At 45.1% G+C, this 15,766-nt stretch overlaps 1 protein-coding gene across 3 annotated transcripts in view; it reads right to left on the bottom strand.

Moving 5' to 3' along the window:
• The window catches only part of SNTB1 (syntrophin beta 1), a 248,408-nt gene extending 236,153 nt beyond the window's left edge, over positions 1 to 12,255 (bottom strand). Inside the window, exons 1-2 of one of the 3 annotated variants that reach the window (XM_057532284.1) lie at positions 12,238 to 12,255; positions 10,943 to 11,722 (exon numbers count right to left, since the gene is read on the bottom strand). In XM_057532284.1, the coding sequence (XP_057388267.1) occupies positions 10,943 to 11,516 (574 nt within the window). In that variant the 5' untranslated portion in view covers positions 11,517 to 11,722; positions 12,238 to 12,255. Of the gene's footprint in view, positions 1 to 10,942; positions 11,848 to 11,890; positions 11,936 to 12,237 lie in introns of those variants that run through there. The other 2 variants (XM_057532283.1, XM_057532285.1) reach the window with 2 other exon arrangements.
• Between the last annotated feature and the right edge of the window lie 3,511 nt (positions 12,256 to 15,766).

Here is a 15,766-nt window from a genome sequence, read left to right as displayed (position 1 = left end):
AAAACTAGGGAGTAAACAAAAAATGAAGGTGACTGTAGATCCAGGAAAACAGACACAGGAAAAAGCCAAGGACAACCCAAGGAAGATGGCCACACACCAGGCCAAGACAGAACCAGTCCACAGTGGCAGGGCTCCAGGAGAAAAATAAACAGAATGGGTGGATTATTTGATATGTGTGAAAATCTGAAAAAAAATTATTGCTAGAAATTTGATACATTAGTGCTGCATTTGGGAAAAAAAGAATTGAGCTAGGCATAAGAAAACTAAGCAAATGGAAAAAAAAGAAAAGCTGTTAGTAACTGCAAAAGACCTGATCATAGAATATTACTTGACTGGAAAATGGAGCAATACTGACATCACCATAATTTTATAAACAGAGACTGATTTAGTCAATAATGGCTAAATCTGATATATCAAGAAATAGCAGTAATAGGCATATTATTCAGAATATTAGAATATATATTCTAGTATGTAAAAAAAAGTATTCCAATATTCTAAATCATATGCCCATACTGCTATTAGAATATTCTAAATAATATGCCTATACTGCTATATATTCTAATATTCTGGGGAACAGGAGAGAAGATATGGGGGAGGGTAGGCGAAGGAATGCTATAAGCATGTAGTATTTTGATTCAGACAAATTCTAAACATGAAGTAGAGAACAGAGGACAGTATATGGATATCACAAGCAAAAAAGAAAAATCATTAGCCTTGATTTTCATTGCAGGTGAAGGACATTTCAGATGAAAGTATTTGAAATGCAAGGCCCCAGATAGCCATGTAATTACCTATATTTTAAATTTCACTTTGCTTATGTAATCCTACTTTCAAGTCACCTTTTCTGTGAAGCATTCCTTTCCACTTCATATATCCCTAGTACTTTCAGATATTCCATAAGTTCTGTTACAACATTTACTCCTTTATAATTTATTATTATTATTATTATAGAACTTATTGTAATTTACATAAATGTAGTTTATTACTCTACACCTGTCTCCCCTCTGGGCTGTTCTATTTTAGAACAGGAATTTCATCTCATCCCTCTATAGATTTTTGCTTCAATCTACCAACAAGGTCCCACCTTACAAACATTAAAAGAAAAATTATTTTAATAAATAGTTGTGTAACAATTTTACACCATACCTCATCAATTCAAACTGCCCATTTCTTTTCATATTTTATCATCTCTGAATTGGGGGATAGGTCTTAAAATCTCTGAAGGTGTGGATGGAAACCAAGTTCTTGCAGAGAGTATTTATAATTCCTCCTATCATTCATCGGGGGCCCTCCCTATCTGAGAACACTTTAGATTAGATTATCTGCCTAAGTACTTTTTAAAACTCACACTGACATTGTATATTCAGACCTAAATATTTATTAGAACCTACTTGCAATTCAAAATTATAGGAGATATATTTTCCCTTCCTTCTACCAGTACCAAATTTGAAATGAGTGCCTTTGTTGTCCCTTTTTGTGTGATGGGTTTATTTTTCATTTATTCCTGCATTGAAGGCATAGCCCTTTGGTGTCCCAACTTTATGCAGGTAACCTATCAGACTTCCCATCTTAGACAGTTTTTTCTTTCTTAAGGGTACATAAACAATGATATATCTTCCACTGGATGGTCTCTTGGAGACCATGAAACACAGTACTAAATAATAGAATTAAAAACTAAAGTATATTTCTGACTTAGTAACGATTATATAAATATTTTACATTTTTTGTAAAAGAAACATTTGGGTTTCTTTGGGTTAATAAGATCTCCACATTCCTATAATTACTAGAAAATTTTTTAAAGAGTTTTGAATTTTGCTGTGTAGGTTAAATCCCTACTTGCCGACTGTTCCTTCACAAAACACTCTTCTGCATGTTCCTGCATATCAGCATTTTAAGACACAGTTCACATTTGCCCACTAAAAGCCACAGCACCCTACGCTGTGGTTTGGTTGATGGAAAGCATCTGCTGCGACTAAAAATCATCAGTGAAATACACCCTTGTGGGATCATAATTCACCCCTGCAAGGCAAACAAACGCTCCTAAGCCATCACTTACATCATTTGGTTCCCTAACATGGCAAATCCCAAGCTGTCCTTTGTGCCCCCCAAAAGGCTTTATAGAACATATGATTGAACCCTTCATTTAACTTATATGATTGAACCCTCTATCCAAAAATAATACTTAGATAAGCATGAGATCTGACATATTACACAGTTAGTAATTATTTAGTGCAGACTACATTCCAGGCAATGAGCTAACCACTTTACATACATAATCACTCTACTCCTTACAATGAACCCACTGATTAAGAAATTGAAGCTTGTAATTAAGTAACTTGCACAAGATCACACAGCGAGAAAGAGGTAGCGTGCAAATTCAAGCCCAGACAAAATAAATCCAAGGCCCACCGTCTGAACCATTGTCTTTTACCACTTTGAAAAAAAACAAAATTGCGAAAGGAAGAAACAAGAGCAGTTTGAACAGCAATGCAAACAAACTGGACATGTCAACTGCAGTCATCCTCAGCAGCCCATTAAATTTTAGACAGAGCCTCCCACATTTATGAACATGCTAAGAAGGATGCTTCAGTCCACAGAGAGGAGCAGTGTTTAAAAGTACTGAGCTAAGTATGGGTCATCCTTTGAAGTTCCATGACAATCGTTATTAATCATGAACTTTTCCATCTTGTCTATTCTGCGTTGGGAATGGGGCTCATTTGTGCGGGTCTGTTAGGATATTTACTTTGTGGTGCACATTATATATTTTCTCTTAAGTCTCACTCTGCAGGCCAGAGCTAAAGGCAAGCCTTATTATAGATCAAAGCCAGTGAAGTGGGTAATGAGGTTTGGTAGGCAAAACACTTGTTATAAATACGGGGGAAAAATTCTGGCTTTTCTTTAACATTAACTGCTTTGAAATGCATCATCTGAAGTAGAATTCTTAGTAGGCCACTAGCTGCCAGAGAATAATTTCCCTTCGCCAAACAGAACACTGGTAGCTTTGGTTAGATGTCTTTCACAAGTGTGGAGCCGTGTGCAGTGAGTTATTTTTATACATACTTCATGGGGTGATGGCTAAAATGCACCACTGAACAAGAAGAACATCCCCTACCCCGGCAGAAAGAAGGAATTGAAGGACCATTCCGATCAGCTTCACTTAAGGAACATGGTCTGAATTCTCAGGCTGATACATAAGCTTAAAAAAGAAACAATTAAAATATCTAAGCAGAGAGTTTTCATCTCCTTGGGTAGAAAGCGTTCTTACTTATTCAGATGTGTAGGTCCCTGTGCCACAGCGGGGCAAAGGCAAAGTGGTTATAAACATAACACGAAAAGGATAATTACATTTTCGGATCACTTTTAAAATCATGCCTGGCTCCTCTTTTGTCAACTGTCTTTCAAGACTGGTCTATGTTAAGTAAGTGCTTCCTAGGTTTATAAAGTGCCTTCTTTATTCCTCTTCTCTACAGGAAAAGGTATAGTTTTCATTATCGGATGCCAAATGTTTATCACCATAGTCCAACTGCAGGAGTGCTGGAAGATGGGATTCATAAAGAATGGGTCATTGCTAAATCCCCCAATATTTTCTCTCCCTCCCTCCCTTCCTTCCATCTGTCCTTCCATTTTTTCCTTTTCTAATGTCTGATGTCTGCCAGGTACTATGCTATATATGCTGGGGTCAAAATCACCCTATTTGTCTTACTAATCTCAAGTACTTCACAATCAGCCTCAAATACCCTACCTCCCTAATTACTGTAAGGCTCCCAAAATCAGAGGCCAAGGCTTATTCCTCTGAGACTTCTTTTGGTCCCCACACGATGTCTTGAGTTTGTGTAGCGCGCAGCAGAAGAGCTGACGGGGTGTTAGATAATCTGATTTCCAGCTCTGCCACTGACAGGTAACCCGGGACCAGTCACCTAACCCTCCTTTGCAAAAGGCAGATTGTAACACCTGTCCAAGCATCCACAAAGGGGTGACCTGGTGACAAAATCATACTGTGAGTGAAGCCCCTTTACAAACCTAAGCCTTACTCATGGAGTTGCCCCCAAGTATAATTCAGGGTCAAGTGGCTGTGTCCCAGGGTAGCTGGGTGGAAACAGGGAGCCAGTCATTTCACTAAAGCCTTGCCAACCTCATGCTAGAAGCATCGCCCTAGAGAGCGAGCTTCTTGAAACGTGAAACCGAGCGTGACATTTCCCTGCCTAAAACACTTCACCCTCAGAAGGAACTCCAACTCTGTAACAAGGCTTACCAGCCTTGACCCCTGCTCAGTTCTCTGGTCTTTTTCACTCTTGCCCCTCATCAAGGTCTGAAGGTCACATTCTACCCGCTCAGCCACACTGAGCTACAGCTGATGGCCGAGCTCTTTTTTAGGCTGCCCTGAGCCATCTGCCTTTCCTAGCCCTGGAGGGGCTCCGCTGCCCTTCCCGGGGGAGACCACGGCATCCCATAAAACCCCGGATGTTGCCCTTTTCACTCCATCCTGTAGTTGCCTGCATGGTGCTGATCCGGTGCTGATCAGTGTCTGTCACGCAAATGTTGCTTCTTGAGGGCAATCCCCTAGTGGCGTGTGGCACATAGAAGACACTGAATAAATAACTCATTAGAGGCATAAATAAATGAATGAATGAATAACTCCTTTGCAATGCGACAGGAAGTGATTCTTTACTGTGGTTCAGTGTATTCATGAAGTCCTACCTGGGAACTCTGCACCATTATGATTTCAGCAAACCAGATGTGGTAGCAGAAAAATTATCCCTCCCCACCACACCCCCGAAAAGAAGATGCCTAGTCTCCAGATCCTGTGAATATGTTACCTTACATGGCAAAGGGGAATTAGGGTGGCTAAACATTAACTTTAAATGGGGAGATTATCCTGGATTATCTGGATGTGACCAATGTAATCACAAGGGGCCTTTAAAATGCAAGAAGGATGGGCTTCCCTGGTGGCGCAGTGGTTGAGAATCCGCCTGCCAATGCAGGGGACACGGGTTCGAGCCCTGGTCTGGGAAGATCCCACATGCCGCGGAGCGGCTGGGCCCGTGAGCCACAATTGCTGAGCCTGCGCGTCTGGAGCCTGTGCTCCGCAACAAGAGAGGCCGCGATAGCGAGAGGCCCGCGCACCGCGATGAAGAGTGGCCCCCGCTTGCCACAACTGGAGAGAGCCCTCGCACAGAAACGAAGACCCAACACAGCCATAAATAAAATAAATTAAAAAAAAAAAAAATGCAAGAAGGAGGTATAATAGAGGTTGGAGTGATGAGAGGTGAGAAGGACTCAAACTGCTACCCCAGGCTTAATGGAAGGGAGCCATGAGCCAAGGCATGAGAGTGGTCTCTAGAAGCTTCTGGAAAAGAGCCTCCAGAAAGGAATGCAGCCCTGCAGATACGCTGATTCTGGCTCAGTGAGATCTGCATCAGGCTTCTGACTTTAACAGACTGTAAGATAGTAAATTTGTGTTTTAATTTACCAGGGTTTCTAGTTATTTGTTACAGACACAGTAGAAAACGAATATTTCAAACAAGAAAGTAGAAGAAAGACCTCATAAAGACAAATCATTCCACCTCTTGGAGCTTCACTTTCCTAACCAACAAGTTGAGGATAAGCATCCCTAATCTGCTTATTTTATACAGCTATTCATGAGGATCAAAAGCTTTAAGGCTTGTGCTTAAATCTCAGCCTCAGCATTTATTCACTGTGTTTCTTTGGCAAGTGGCTTAATTGATCTGTGCCTCAGTTTTCTCATCTGTAAAACAGACATACTGATAGCATCAGGTTATTGTGAGATTCCACTGATTTAGTCCACGTAAAGTGCTAAGAACAGCATCTGGTACAAGGTAAATATTATATAAGTGTTAGCTACTATCACACGTGTAAAAAGAGTTTGCAAAAGGTTAGGCATTATAAAGTGGTAAAGTAGAATTAGCATTCTTACAGAACACTGGTTCTTAAGAGGTTGGTTCTTGCCCTTCCCCAATAGCAGGTCATAAATTTATGGAGGCATTTTAGAGGTCAAGGTGGGTTGTGCTGGCATACGACTAGCATTTAGTGATAGCCGTCAGGGATCCAAGACACCTTGCAACATCTGAGCCAGTCCTTCACAGTGCAAGATTTTTCCAGATCCCAAGTGATACTACATACCCCTACCCATCTTCATTTGTAGCTATGCATCGATGGTAATTTTACATACAAGTCCTAGCATCTACCTCCTTCTTGTACCATGCAGTTATCTATTGAAACATATTTTTTATAATTCACTTCATTTCTCCATTTTTTAATGTTAATAATAATAAAATAATAGGGCATTATTTTGATTTTAAATTTAAATTAGAGTTAGGTTATATTTATGAAATTCATTTCATGATAATAAAAGGGGTGTTAGAAAGATTTGTTAATAAAAGTGTGTTGGGTCTGAATTTATAAGATATGAAGTGAAATAAGGTTTAGAGATGGCTTACCCCAGCTTTCTAGCTTTCCAATGAAGAAAATTAAGGTCCAAAGAAATAAAGTATATTGCAAAAAGTGTAATTATTAGTTAAAAGATAACTCAAGTTTCAAGATTCTAATTCCAGGGTTCTTGGGTATTCTTTAAGAATCTGTACATCCTAAATAAATTAATATTCTTTAAACTTCAAATTCTCATCCAATCCTGAGATTGTATGCCAGCAAAATCACTGCCCTTCCCTTGCACCCTGCCATCTCCCTGCTCCATCGTCCCTACTTCCACCACTGGAGAAAGTGATTATGAAAGTGACATTTTAGATGATCTCAACAGACAAGCATTCCTGGGAGCAGTACTGAGGGAGGAACTTTGGCGGAGAAGGTTAATGCCAACAACTGTCTCTGACTTTCTCCTTTGCGGTTTCTATTTTTTCTAGTCCAGTTCCATAAGTGACCTTTGCACCCAAGGATAATTCTGTCCACCCCTCACCTCCACTTCCGGAACATTCTGCACTCCTTGATCTTAACAAAGTTCTGAAGAAACTAATTTTATTGTCGCTTCAGTTACAAAAAGGTTGATATAGTCCAAATTATGATTTTACTATTAATATAAGGGCAAAAAACTCTTCCCCCATCCCCCCTTCCGTACCCAAAGCTGCCAAAGACGTTTAGGCAGGTATGCCCTGCCCAACTCCAGAGGGTGCACCCCTGGAGTTATGAGGTTCAATATCTGCATGGCTGAATGCAGGGTCCCTGTTCCCAACTCCCTAAAATGGGAAATGAGTTCACAGTGTGAAGATTTCTGATCTTAACTTTGATGCACGTTTGGTTTAACACTGACTTAACTGGCATAGTTTATTCACTCTTTAAGTTTGAACTGCAATTTAGTCTCTTTGCCCCATGTAAATCTGGGCCATATGGCAGCAGCGCCCTCTTGATAGCCAGACACTTGGTGATTAGGGCTTTGAGACTCAATCCTCTTTCCTGTCTCTCCCTTTTGAGTGGTCCACACAATTGCTGTTTCCTGCTCAAGGCTGTCCCAAGCATGTCAGCACATTCGAGGAGTGGGGAAGAACATCTTGAGCCCAATAACTGATGAAGCTTCAACTGATTCAAGCACGCAGTTGAAGCAGAAGCTCAGAGTATCAATTTCACCTCGAGGTTTTAAGTGTGAGCTTTTAAGTCTGATAGACCTGGATGCCTTCTAGCTCTGGTAGTTTATGCAAATAACCTGTAAATTTTAAACTTGTAAAGTCTGTAAACTTTAGTTTCCCATCAGTAAAATGACCAACAGCAGTACTAACCTCATGGAGTTACCAGAAGTGTACACGAACAAATGTAAGTAAAACCTGGCACATATTAAGTGCTCAAGAGATGTTAGCTGTTGCTGTGATTCTCTTTTCCCAGAGCAAAGGTCTCCTAACATTACAGTTCTATAGTACAAAAACAACAACAACAAAAAAAAGAATAAAAATTTAAAAATATAAACTCTAGTAAAGGAATAGGAAAGGTGTGTCCCTTAGAAGGGGCAATTTCACCTTCATGTGAATTGTAAAAATAATCACAGCAGGCATTTGATACATTCCGCCCCGCCCCCCCCTCCCCCGGCCTTTTAAAATTCTCAGAGTGCTCCTCCATACAGCAGCCCAGTAAGTAAGCATTTCTTTATTCTCATTTTTCAGAAAACACTGAGGCTCAGGGAGGTTAACATCCTTCTGTGGCAGAATCTAAGACTAGAATGCTGGCATTGAAATTTGCTGGGCGGGATTTCATTTCACAGGATGTACCATTAGTAGAGGCAGTCAGTCTCCACTAGGGGGCGCATGTCACGTAATGGGGGTCATATTGGCTGCGGTTGAGGGATGAAACTAGTCTCCAACCACTCCCTCAAAAATCAAACAAACCAAAAAAAGCAATCTAAATAGAAAGCAGTGTCTTTGCCATATAAATATATCTTTAATACATCTCCCTTAGCCCTCTGGTCCAACTAGATTACATCAGCAAAGACTTTCCTATGTAGAAATTCTGAAATCAAGATGGCATTTCAGTGCAGTAGCAAGTAGATAGGTGATTTTATTTTATTAAATTTTTTTAAAGATTTTTTTTTTTTTGATGTGGACCATTTTTAGTCTTTATTGAATTTGTTACAATATTGCTTCTGTTTTATGTTTTGGTTTATTTGGCTGTGAGGCACGGGGAATCTTAGCTCTCGGACCAGGGATTGAACCTGCACCCCCTGCATTGGAAGGCGAAGTCTTAACCACTGGACCGCCAGGGAAGTCCCAATAGGTGATTTTAAAAAGCCCTTCCCCTGGTTCTGAAAAGTCCCTTCAGCTGGGAATCCCTGTAGTAGGCCAAGCTACGAAAGAGAGGTTGTGTGCTATTTGATTTGATGATACATGATCATTCCCACCTCATTTCGGACCAACACTCTCAGAAGAAGAGACACTGTTTTGGGGGGGAGAGGGTTTCTTGCTCATCTTAATAGCAGTCAATTTCTGAAAACTCAGGCTTGGAATAAGACTGCTGCCCGAAGCCCAGGTGGGTCGTGTCTAGGAAGCCCATAGGTCTGCCCCTAGAGGTCCTGCCTGGAACACACAACAATCCGTTGTAAGAATGTTACCTTCAGAGATTTTTACAAAGCTAACTTTTCAGTTGCTGAACCAATAAAGTCAGACAACTGCTTGACTTTTTTTTCTTTGTCTAAGTTTATTTTAAACTGTAGCGAGTCACATTTTCTTCCTCTTTTGGGGTGAGAGAGGTGTTTTTGTTTTGTTTTGCTTTTTTACTTCTTTGATAAATCACTAGCCATTAAAGTGAAACTGAGGAGAAGAAAAGAAGAGAGATAATGAAGGGCAGTGCCTGAAATAGAAGTGACCTTTGTGCCCCCTGATATTTTGCAGTAAATATTACAAGCCAAGCAGGTGTCCAGCCGTTTATAGTCCAAACTACATTTGCTCCAAATTCCACCTGCCCCTTGTCACACAAGCCGACACACACTTGAATCAAGAAAACTTTTTTTGTTTACTCATGTTAACCATAAAGCCAAAGCAAATAGCCTTCCATTTTCTGGATCCTGGGTAGCAATTAAATATGAAGACATCACAAATCCTCTAGACAAATAAGGGGAGGGGGGGCAACGTGTATTCTAGGCCAGGAGGTGGGCCATGTACCAGAGCGTTGCATCAGCTGTTACAGGGAACAGTTGGTTTCCCAACTTCGAACTTTCTGGGTTTCACACACCAGCACCACAACTGATGAGCAGGAAATTGACTTAAGTTCTTAATTTAGGACTTAAATCAACCACCTGGTTTACAAGGTCTCAGTTGAAACATTGTTTCAATGGCCATGGGTTCATTTATTCGTTGACTCAGCAAGCATGTCACGGAGCTCAAGGGTGATGACCTATAACTAAATCAAAGACCCCAGATAACTCAACCTACAGCGGGGAAAAGCTGAATAAATAGATATTTCCATACATTAGTGCTTAAAGAGCTATGTACAAAGCAAGCTAAGGGGCAGAGTGGCAGACATCAAGTGCAAAATGCAGCTGTAGTGGTAAAGGAGAATGCGTTATCCCCTTACCACTGCCCTTCTGTTCCACGTAACGCCCCACAGTCACAAAAGGGCACAACACGGTGCTACCTATTCTGCTCACATTCGGTACCTAGGAGAATGGGGACATAAGATCTCAAGAGAGTAGTTTCTAAGACACCTCGCACGCAGGGGAAACTGTTTACAAATGCAAAGTTGTTTCCACATCACTCCGGGGGGATGGAGGGGAAACACCGGGGGAAGATGCTGGCAGAAACAACACTTCACCAGCCCTCCACCGGAGCAACCCGGAATCCAGACGGACCGGCCAAACACCTGGCAGCAGAAGTGAACTTTTGCATAAAGCTGCACCTCACTTCCCCGCCCTGGGCACAGCTCCCGAGCCAGAAGTCCAGTTTCCAATTTGAAAGGAGGGAAGTCGGGAAGGGTGGTGGGAGTTCTAGCATTCACACGTTGCCACCCCTCTCTGGCCCCTTGGAGATTCAATCCTTTTTTTAGCTGGGCTGCCCAGGCTCCTGAGAAGAAAATTGTGCCAAAGCAGAAAACTGTCAGAGTTGCGATTACTCAGCGAGCTCGCTTCGGAACGCGGGCGCGTACCCTTCATTGCCAGTTTCACTCCCAGCCCCTACACTACACAAGGATTTTGCGCGGATAAAAAATCAGACAACATCACTACGCCTCCGACCCGGTGCTCGGCACAGAGTAGGCGCTCAAGAAACCCTGCTCGCCTAGCCTTTTCCTACACCCCTGACGGGTCAACGCCTGGGACGACCCTAGGGCGGGAACAAGTTGCCCCCAGGTGGGTAAAAGTTGTCAAAACTCCGCCAGCTGCGCGCTGCGGCCCCCTGGTGGGTGACAGCACGCAGGTGGGTGTGAGGATGCGGCTGCGGGGGGGGGGGGGGTGCGCTGCGCATCCCGAGCGGCCCGCCCGGCGTTAACCCCTCACCTTCCAGCAGCACTTCCTTGCCAGCGCGCTTCAGCGCCTGCACCGCCTCGTCGTGGGTGGCGTCCCGCAGGTCGGCCCCGTTTACGGACAGGATGGCGTCCCCTACGTACAGGGCTTGAGTTTGGTCCGCCGCCAACCCCTTGAAGATCTTGCTGATGAGGATGGGCATCTTGTTCTCCTTGCCCCCCTTGATGCTGATGCCCAGCCCGCCCAGCTCCTGCTTCAACACCTTCACGCCGCGCTTCTGGTTCGAGATGGACTCGGGCACCTGCTCGGGCAGGTCGGTGAAGGCGGTGCGGACTCCGGCGGGCGAGTCCGGGGGCTGCGCGCCGCCCGCGCCCGGGTGCCCCGCGCCGGGGCCCCTGCAGAACGAGCCATTGGTGGCGGTCCCGATGCCGTTGTACGCCGCAGCGCCCTCCTCGCAGCTCAGAACCAGGGCGTCCTCGCTCAAGTTCACCAGAACTTTGTGCCAGCGATCCCGCACCAAAACTTCCAGCAGCCCGCTCCGCTGCGCTCGGCCGCCTCCCCCGCCGGCCGGCCCGGCCGCCGCTGCCGCCGCCGCCGCTACCGCCATCTTTCCGGCATTCTTAAAATGCCATGTGATTGCAAAAGGGGGGAAAAGTGGGGAAGGGTTGCGGGGGGAGCGAGGAGAGCGCGCCCCGCAGGGAGGAGGCGGGACGCGGGACTCCACTCCGGGACTTCCCCAAAGCGCCCTGCGCGAGTTGGCAACCGCGGTCCGGCCGGTTCCCCCTGGCCTGATCCTGGGCCGGGTGGAGCAACCTAAAAGAAGAAGGAGAGACAGAAACAGGAAGGGGGAAAAAAAAACAGCTGCCAGTTGCAAAACCCCAAACCGAGGGGAAGCCGCCTAACGGCTAAGCGCCGGGGAGGGTCGGTAGGGGGAGCCGCTCCCGGGGAAGGGCGGGGACCCAGCGCCCGGCGGCCGCTCACCTGTTCCAGCCGCCGCAACCTCGACGTTCACACGCCACGCGCCCGCTCGACCCTCCCCTCCCCGCCTCCCTCCTCCGAGCGCACGTCGCCGCAGGGAGAGCTTCCCGCTCCACCACGCCCCGGGCGTCTCTTCTCCACTCGCCCTTCTCCGCGGGCGCCCATACCGCACCTTGGCGTGGTCTGTAAGTCCTGCGTTGGTCCCCTCCCTGGACGCTCCCAAACCCCCTCCCCGTTCACACCCTCTGTTGAATCGCCCCTCAGTCCTAACCCCCAGGGGTGTCTAGATTCAAATCTCCTCCCTCTGGCTTCCTCAAACCAAGTCTCGGCTTCTCCTGCTGAGTTCTTACCTGTCTCTCCTTTCCGCAGGGACTCTCAGGTAGACTCAGGCAGAGGCCGTGGGTTCCCTGAGAGTCACGAGGGAAGGCTGTCCCAAGAACCCAAAATGAAACGTCAGCATAACCCGAGTGCGGGAAACTTCTTTTTAAATGCAGGACATCTTTATGCCGGGTCTCTGGAGAGGTGTCTTTGCTGGCTGGGGTTTTCAGCAGGTCGCTGCCTGCCCCAGACCCCAGGGACAGATGTTCTTCCAGTTCTAGCACATTATATGCTCTCTGCTTCTGACCTATCTTTTTTTTCCCCCAATGCCACCCAAATGCTTCCTGTGACATTCTCTTTCTTCCCAAGATCCAATATAGAAAGTCCACCATTTAAGAACTCAGTTGCAATGGACTGTATCTCAAAAGTTCCTTTATGAGTGACTTATGTGGAGCTCAAGCTGCATTTTTCCTGGGAAATATTATAATCATTGGTTACCTTCCCAGGCCAATGCAGAAATGCCAACATAACCCATGTCTTAGATGAACCTCCCAGAACCCTCCTGGTCCTTGAACCTCTCAAGTTCTCCCCGACCCTAAGCAGGTCTCATGGAACTCTGGAAGTGTTTCACACTTCTCCTTTCCCTCCTTTTTCCTCCTCTCTCTGCCCTCTCTCCAAAAACCAAAACGAAATTCACAAATCTGAGAATTCCTAAAGGTAAACCCAACCCAGCAAGGTGTCAGGAGGAAAGAAATCTATTGAACACATTCCCACTGGTGTGTATTATCACTGAAAGTTCTCTAACCCTTCCAGAATGACTCACACTTTTAATTGAGAATGTTTAAAAACCCAGACCAATCCACAAAGATTGGATGGGTGTTATTCCAGGCAGGTCCCAGAATGAAATGGAAACATTTGGGGTTTTTGTGTGTGTGTTTTTTTTTTTTTGAGGAAAAGAAGTCACTGCAGGTAGGTCAAGGGGAATGCTTAGATTTATACTTCTGCTTGCAGCATCCTTATTTCTCAAATTTCTAACCCACCAGTGTTCCAAAAGCTGTTTACTCTTTCATGTAAAGGTACCCACGGCCAGGACAGCACAGGCGGCACCACCGTTGGGTGGGAAAACCGTCTGGGGCTGCCCTCTGCTTTAGAGGCTGAGGACTCACACGCATCACTCTTCAGGAGCCTGAGTGCTGCCAAACGCACTGAGGTGGAGATAGGCACCAGGATGCCAGTGTGATGATTTAGAAATCAAAACAGATCGCCCGTGGGCTGAAATCCTCCATTCACATCACACCTGTATCTTGCCTCTGTGGTCAAGCGATGTCAGAGGCCCAGGCATAACCAGAAGTAATGTATCAATTTGCCATAAGAAATTGCAAGCTCTGGGATGGGAATTTCTCAGAATCTCTGTGATAAGCACATTTTTTCCGGGTAAGCAACCCTACATGGGAAGGAGTAGGTTGCTTGTTGAAAGCGGCATCGGAAGGAGCAGAGCAAATATTCAATATCATTAGGCCTGAGGCATGCATGTCAGCCAGAGATGCCTTCACCAGTGGAATTAGACTAATAGCCCCTATTCTAAGTGCTTTATACATGTTTACTTAATCCTCCCAGTAATTCTTGGGGATACTTACTATTATCATCTCTCTTATTTCACAGGTGGAAAAGCGGAGGTACAGATTGTAAAACTTGTTCTGGTCCTGTAGCTAATAAATGGCAGAGTCAGGATACAAACCCAGGTATGAAGAATTTGGACTCTTAATCGTTGTCCTACACTCTCCTAAAAATGCTCAGAACCTGTCAGCCCCAGTGTTCACCTTGGACTGAGGCCAGCCTTTCCATTGGGAGGAAGGCCTTGAGGGTTAAGACCGTTCCCCTAGATGTGTGTAGAAAGGTGCAGCCAGCCTTGTCTCTCTGGCCTCTCCTGCTTTCCAAAGTTAGAGCACACCCGGCCCTTCCAGAATTGACACATTCTTTTCTTTAGGCATGTTACTAAGTTGAAGCTGATGATTATTGCGGTCTTGCTGGCCTAAAAGCCCTTTCTTATCCCTCACACAGCTCTGCGTATCTGGCTCCTGAGCAGTAAGGCTGACCCTCAAAGGTAAACTTTACTTACTTCATTTCTTGGTTCTAGATGGGACTACTGCACCGCAGCCCTGTAATACTTACAATTAGGACAGATTATGTTCTCTTAGGTCTCCCCTTTTGAAGAATGGTCACTGGACAGGTCTGAAAAGACTACTAGCTTCCTCACTTTATGCGTGTGGCATTTGAAGCTCAGAGAAGAGCAGTGACAAATCCAAGGCCACATGGTGGGTTTGTGACAAAGACACAACTGGGTCATCATGAATCCCAGATCAACTTGAGCATTCCGGATATTACACCTGAAGTCCCCTCCTCCTTTTTTTCACCGGATTTCTTTTACTTAGCTCTGTCTCCAGTTCTGTTTCCTCCTTCTGTGCTAAACTTTTGACTTCCATTTCCACCCAGCCCAAAGTGGGATCTTCCCGTGGGTGCCCCTTTGCTGTGGGAGGTGCCTTTTCCTGCAGCTGTTCGGGTGGACTTAGGCTTGCAAAAACAGGTCACGAGATCCTCAGCAGCACACAGCAGAGGATAGTGATGCAGGAGTAGCAGCACGTGGCGGAAGGGGCAGTGTTCCTCACTCATTCCGCCAGGTTTTGTGGTGCATCTGTCCCGTCCCAGGCACTGTTCTAGGTGCTGTGATATGCGAGCAGACAAATGGTAGGATGTGCCCTGTGAGGCTTACATCATAGTGGGCGGTAGGGTGGAGGTGGAGAAAGACTGCAAACCTAAGATACTTTCATGGAGAAGTAAATACCAGGAAGAAAATAAAAGAGAGCAATAGGGTCTAGAGTGACTAGGGGCAAGGGACATCTATGGGTGGCCACTGTTAAGGAAAGCCTTTGTGAGGAGGTGACTTTTGCCTGAGACATGGATGGTAAGAAGAGGGGAGTCTTGCAAAGATCTAGGGAAGAGGGTCCCAGGGAGAAGGAAGAGCCAGAGCAAAGCACCTGAGATAGAACTAAGCTTGCCTGGTTCAAGGGACCAAAGGATGCCAGCATGGCTGGAGCAGCCCCTGGGAGGAAGAGAGAGACCAGAGGGGAGATCAGAGAGATAGACTGGGCCAGACCACAAAGGAGGGCCTTGGAGGATTACAGCACAATCCATTCTCCTTGTCCTCTTTGAGCCTCAACCATCATACATTTTGGATTGTCAGGAACGGTCTTAATTACAACTACAGTTGGCCCTCTGTATCAGCAGTTGGTTAAATCCGTGGATGCGGAACTTGCAGTATGGAAAGCCGACTGCTCTATGCCATTTAATATAAGGGACTTGAGCATCCTCAGATTTGGGTATCCTTTAGGGTTCTGAAACCAATCCCCCTCGGACAGCGAGAGACTGTATTACTTCCTAATACCTACTGATTCAATTTTTACTGGTTAGAACACATGCTCCAGTGTTTAGGTTTGGAAAATAGAATCATTGTACTTTTGACGCTGTTTCCTAAAGATAGATTGAGCATCTTTAGGGGGATTT

The sequence above is a fragment of the Balaenoptera acutorostrata genome, chromosome 17 (genome assembly GCF_949987535.1).
Source record: "Balaenoptera acutorostrata chromosome 17, mBalAcu1.1, whole genome shotgun sequence".
Taxonomy (NCBI): Eukaryota; Metazoa; Chordata; class Mammalia; order Artiodactyla; family Balaenopteridae; genus Balaenoptera; species Balaenoptera acutorostrata.
Note: the sequence above shows the minus strand (reverse complement) of the source record. Positions and strands in the feature narration are given on the sequence as shown.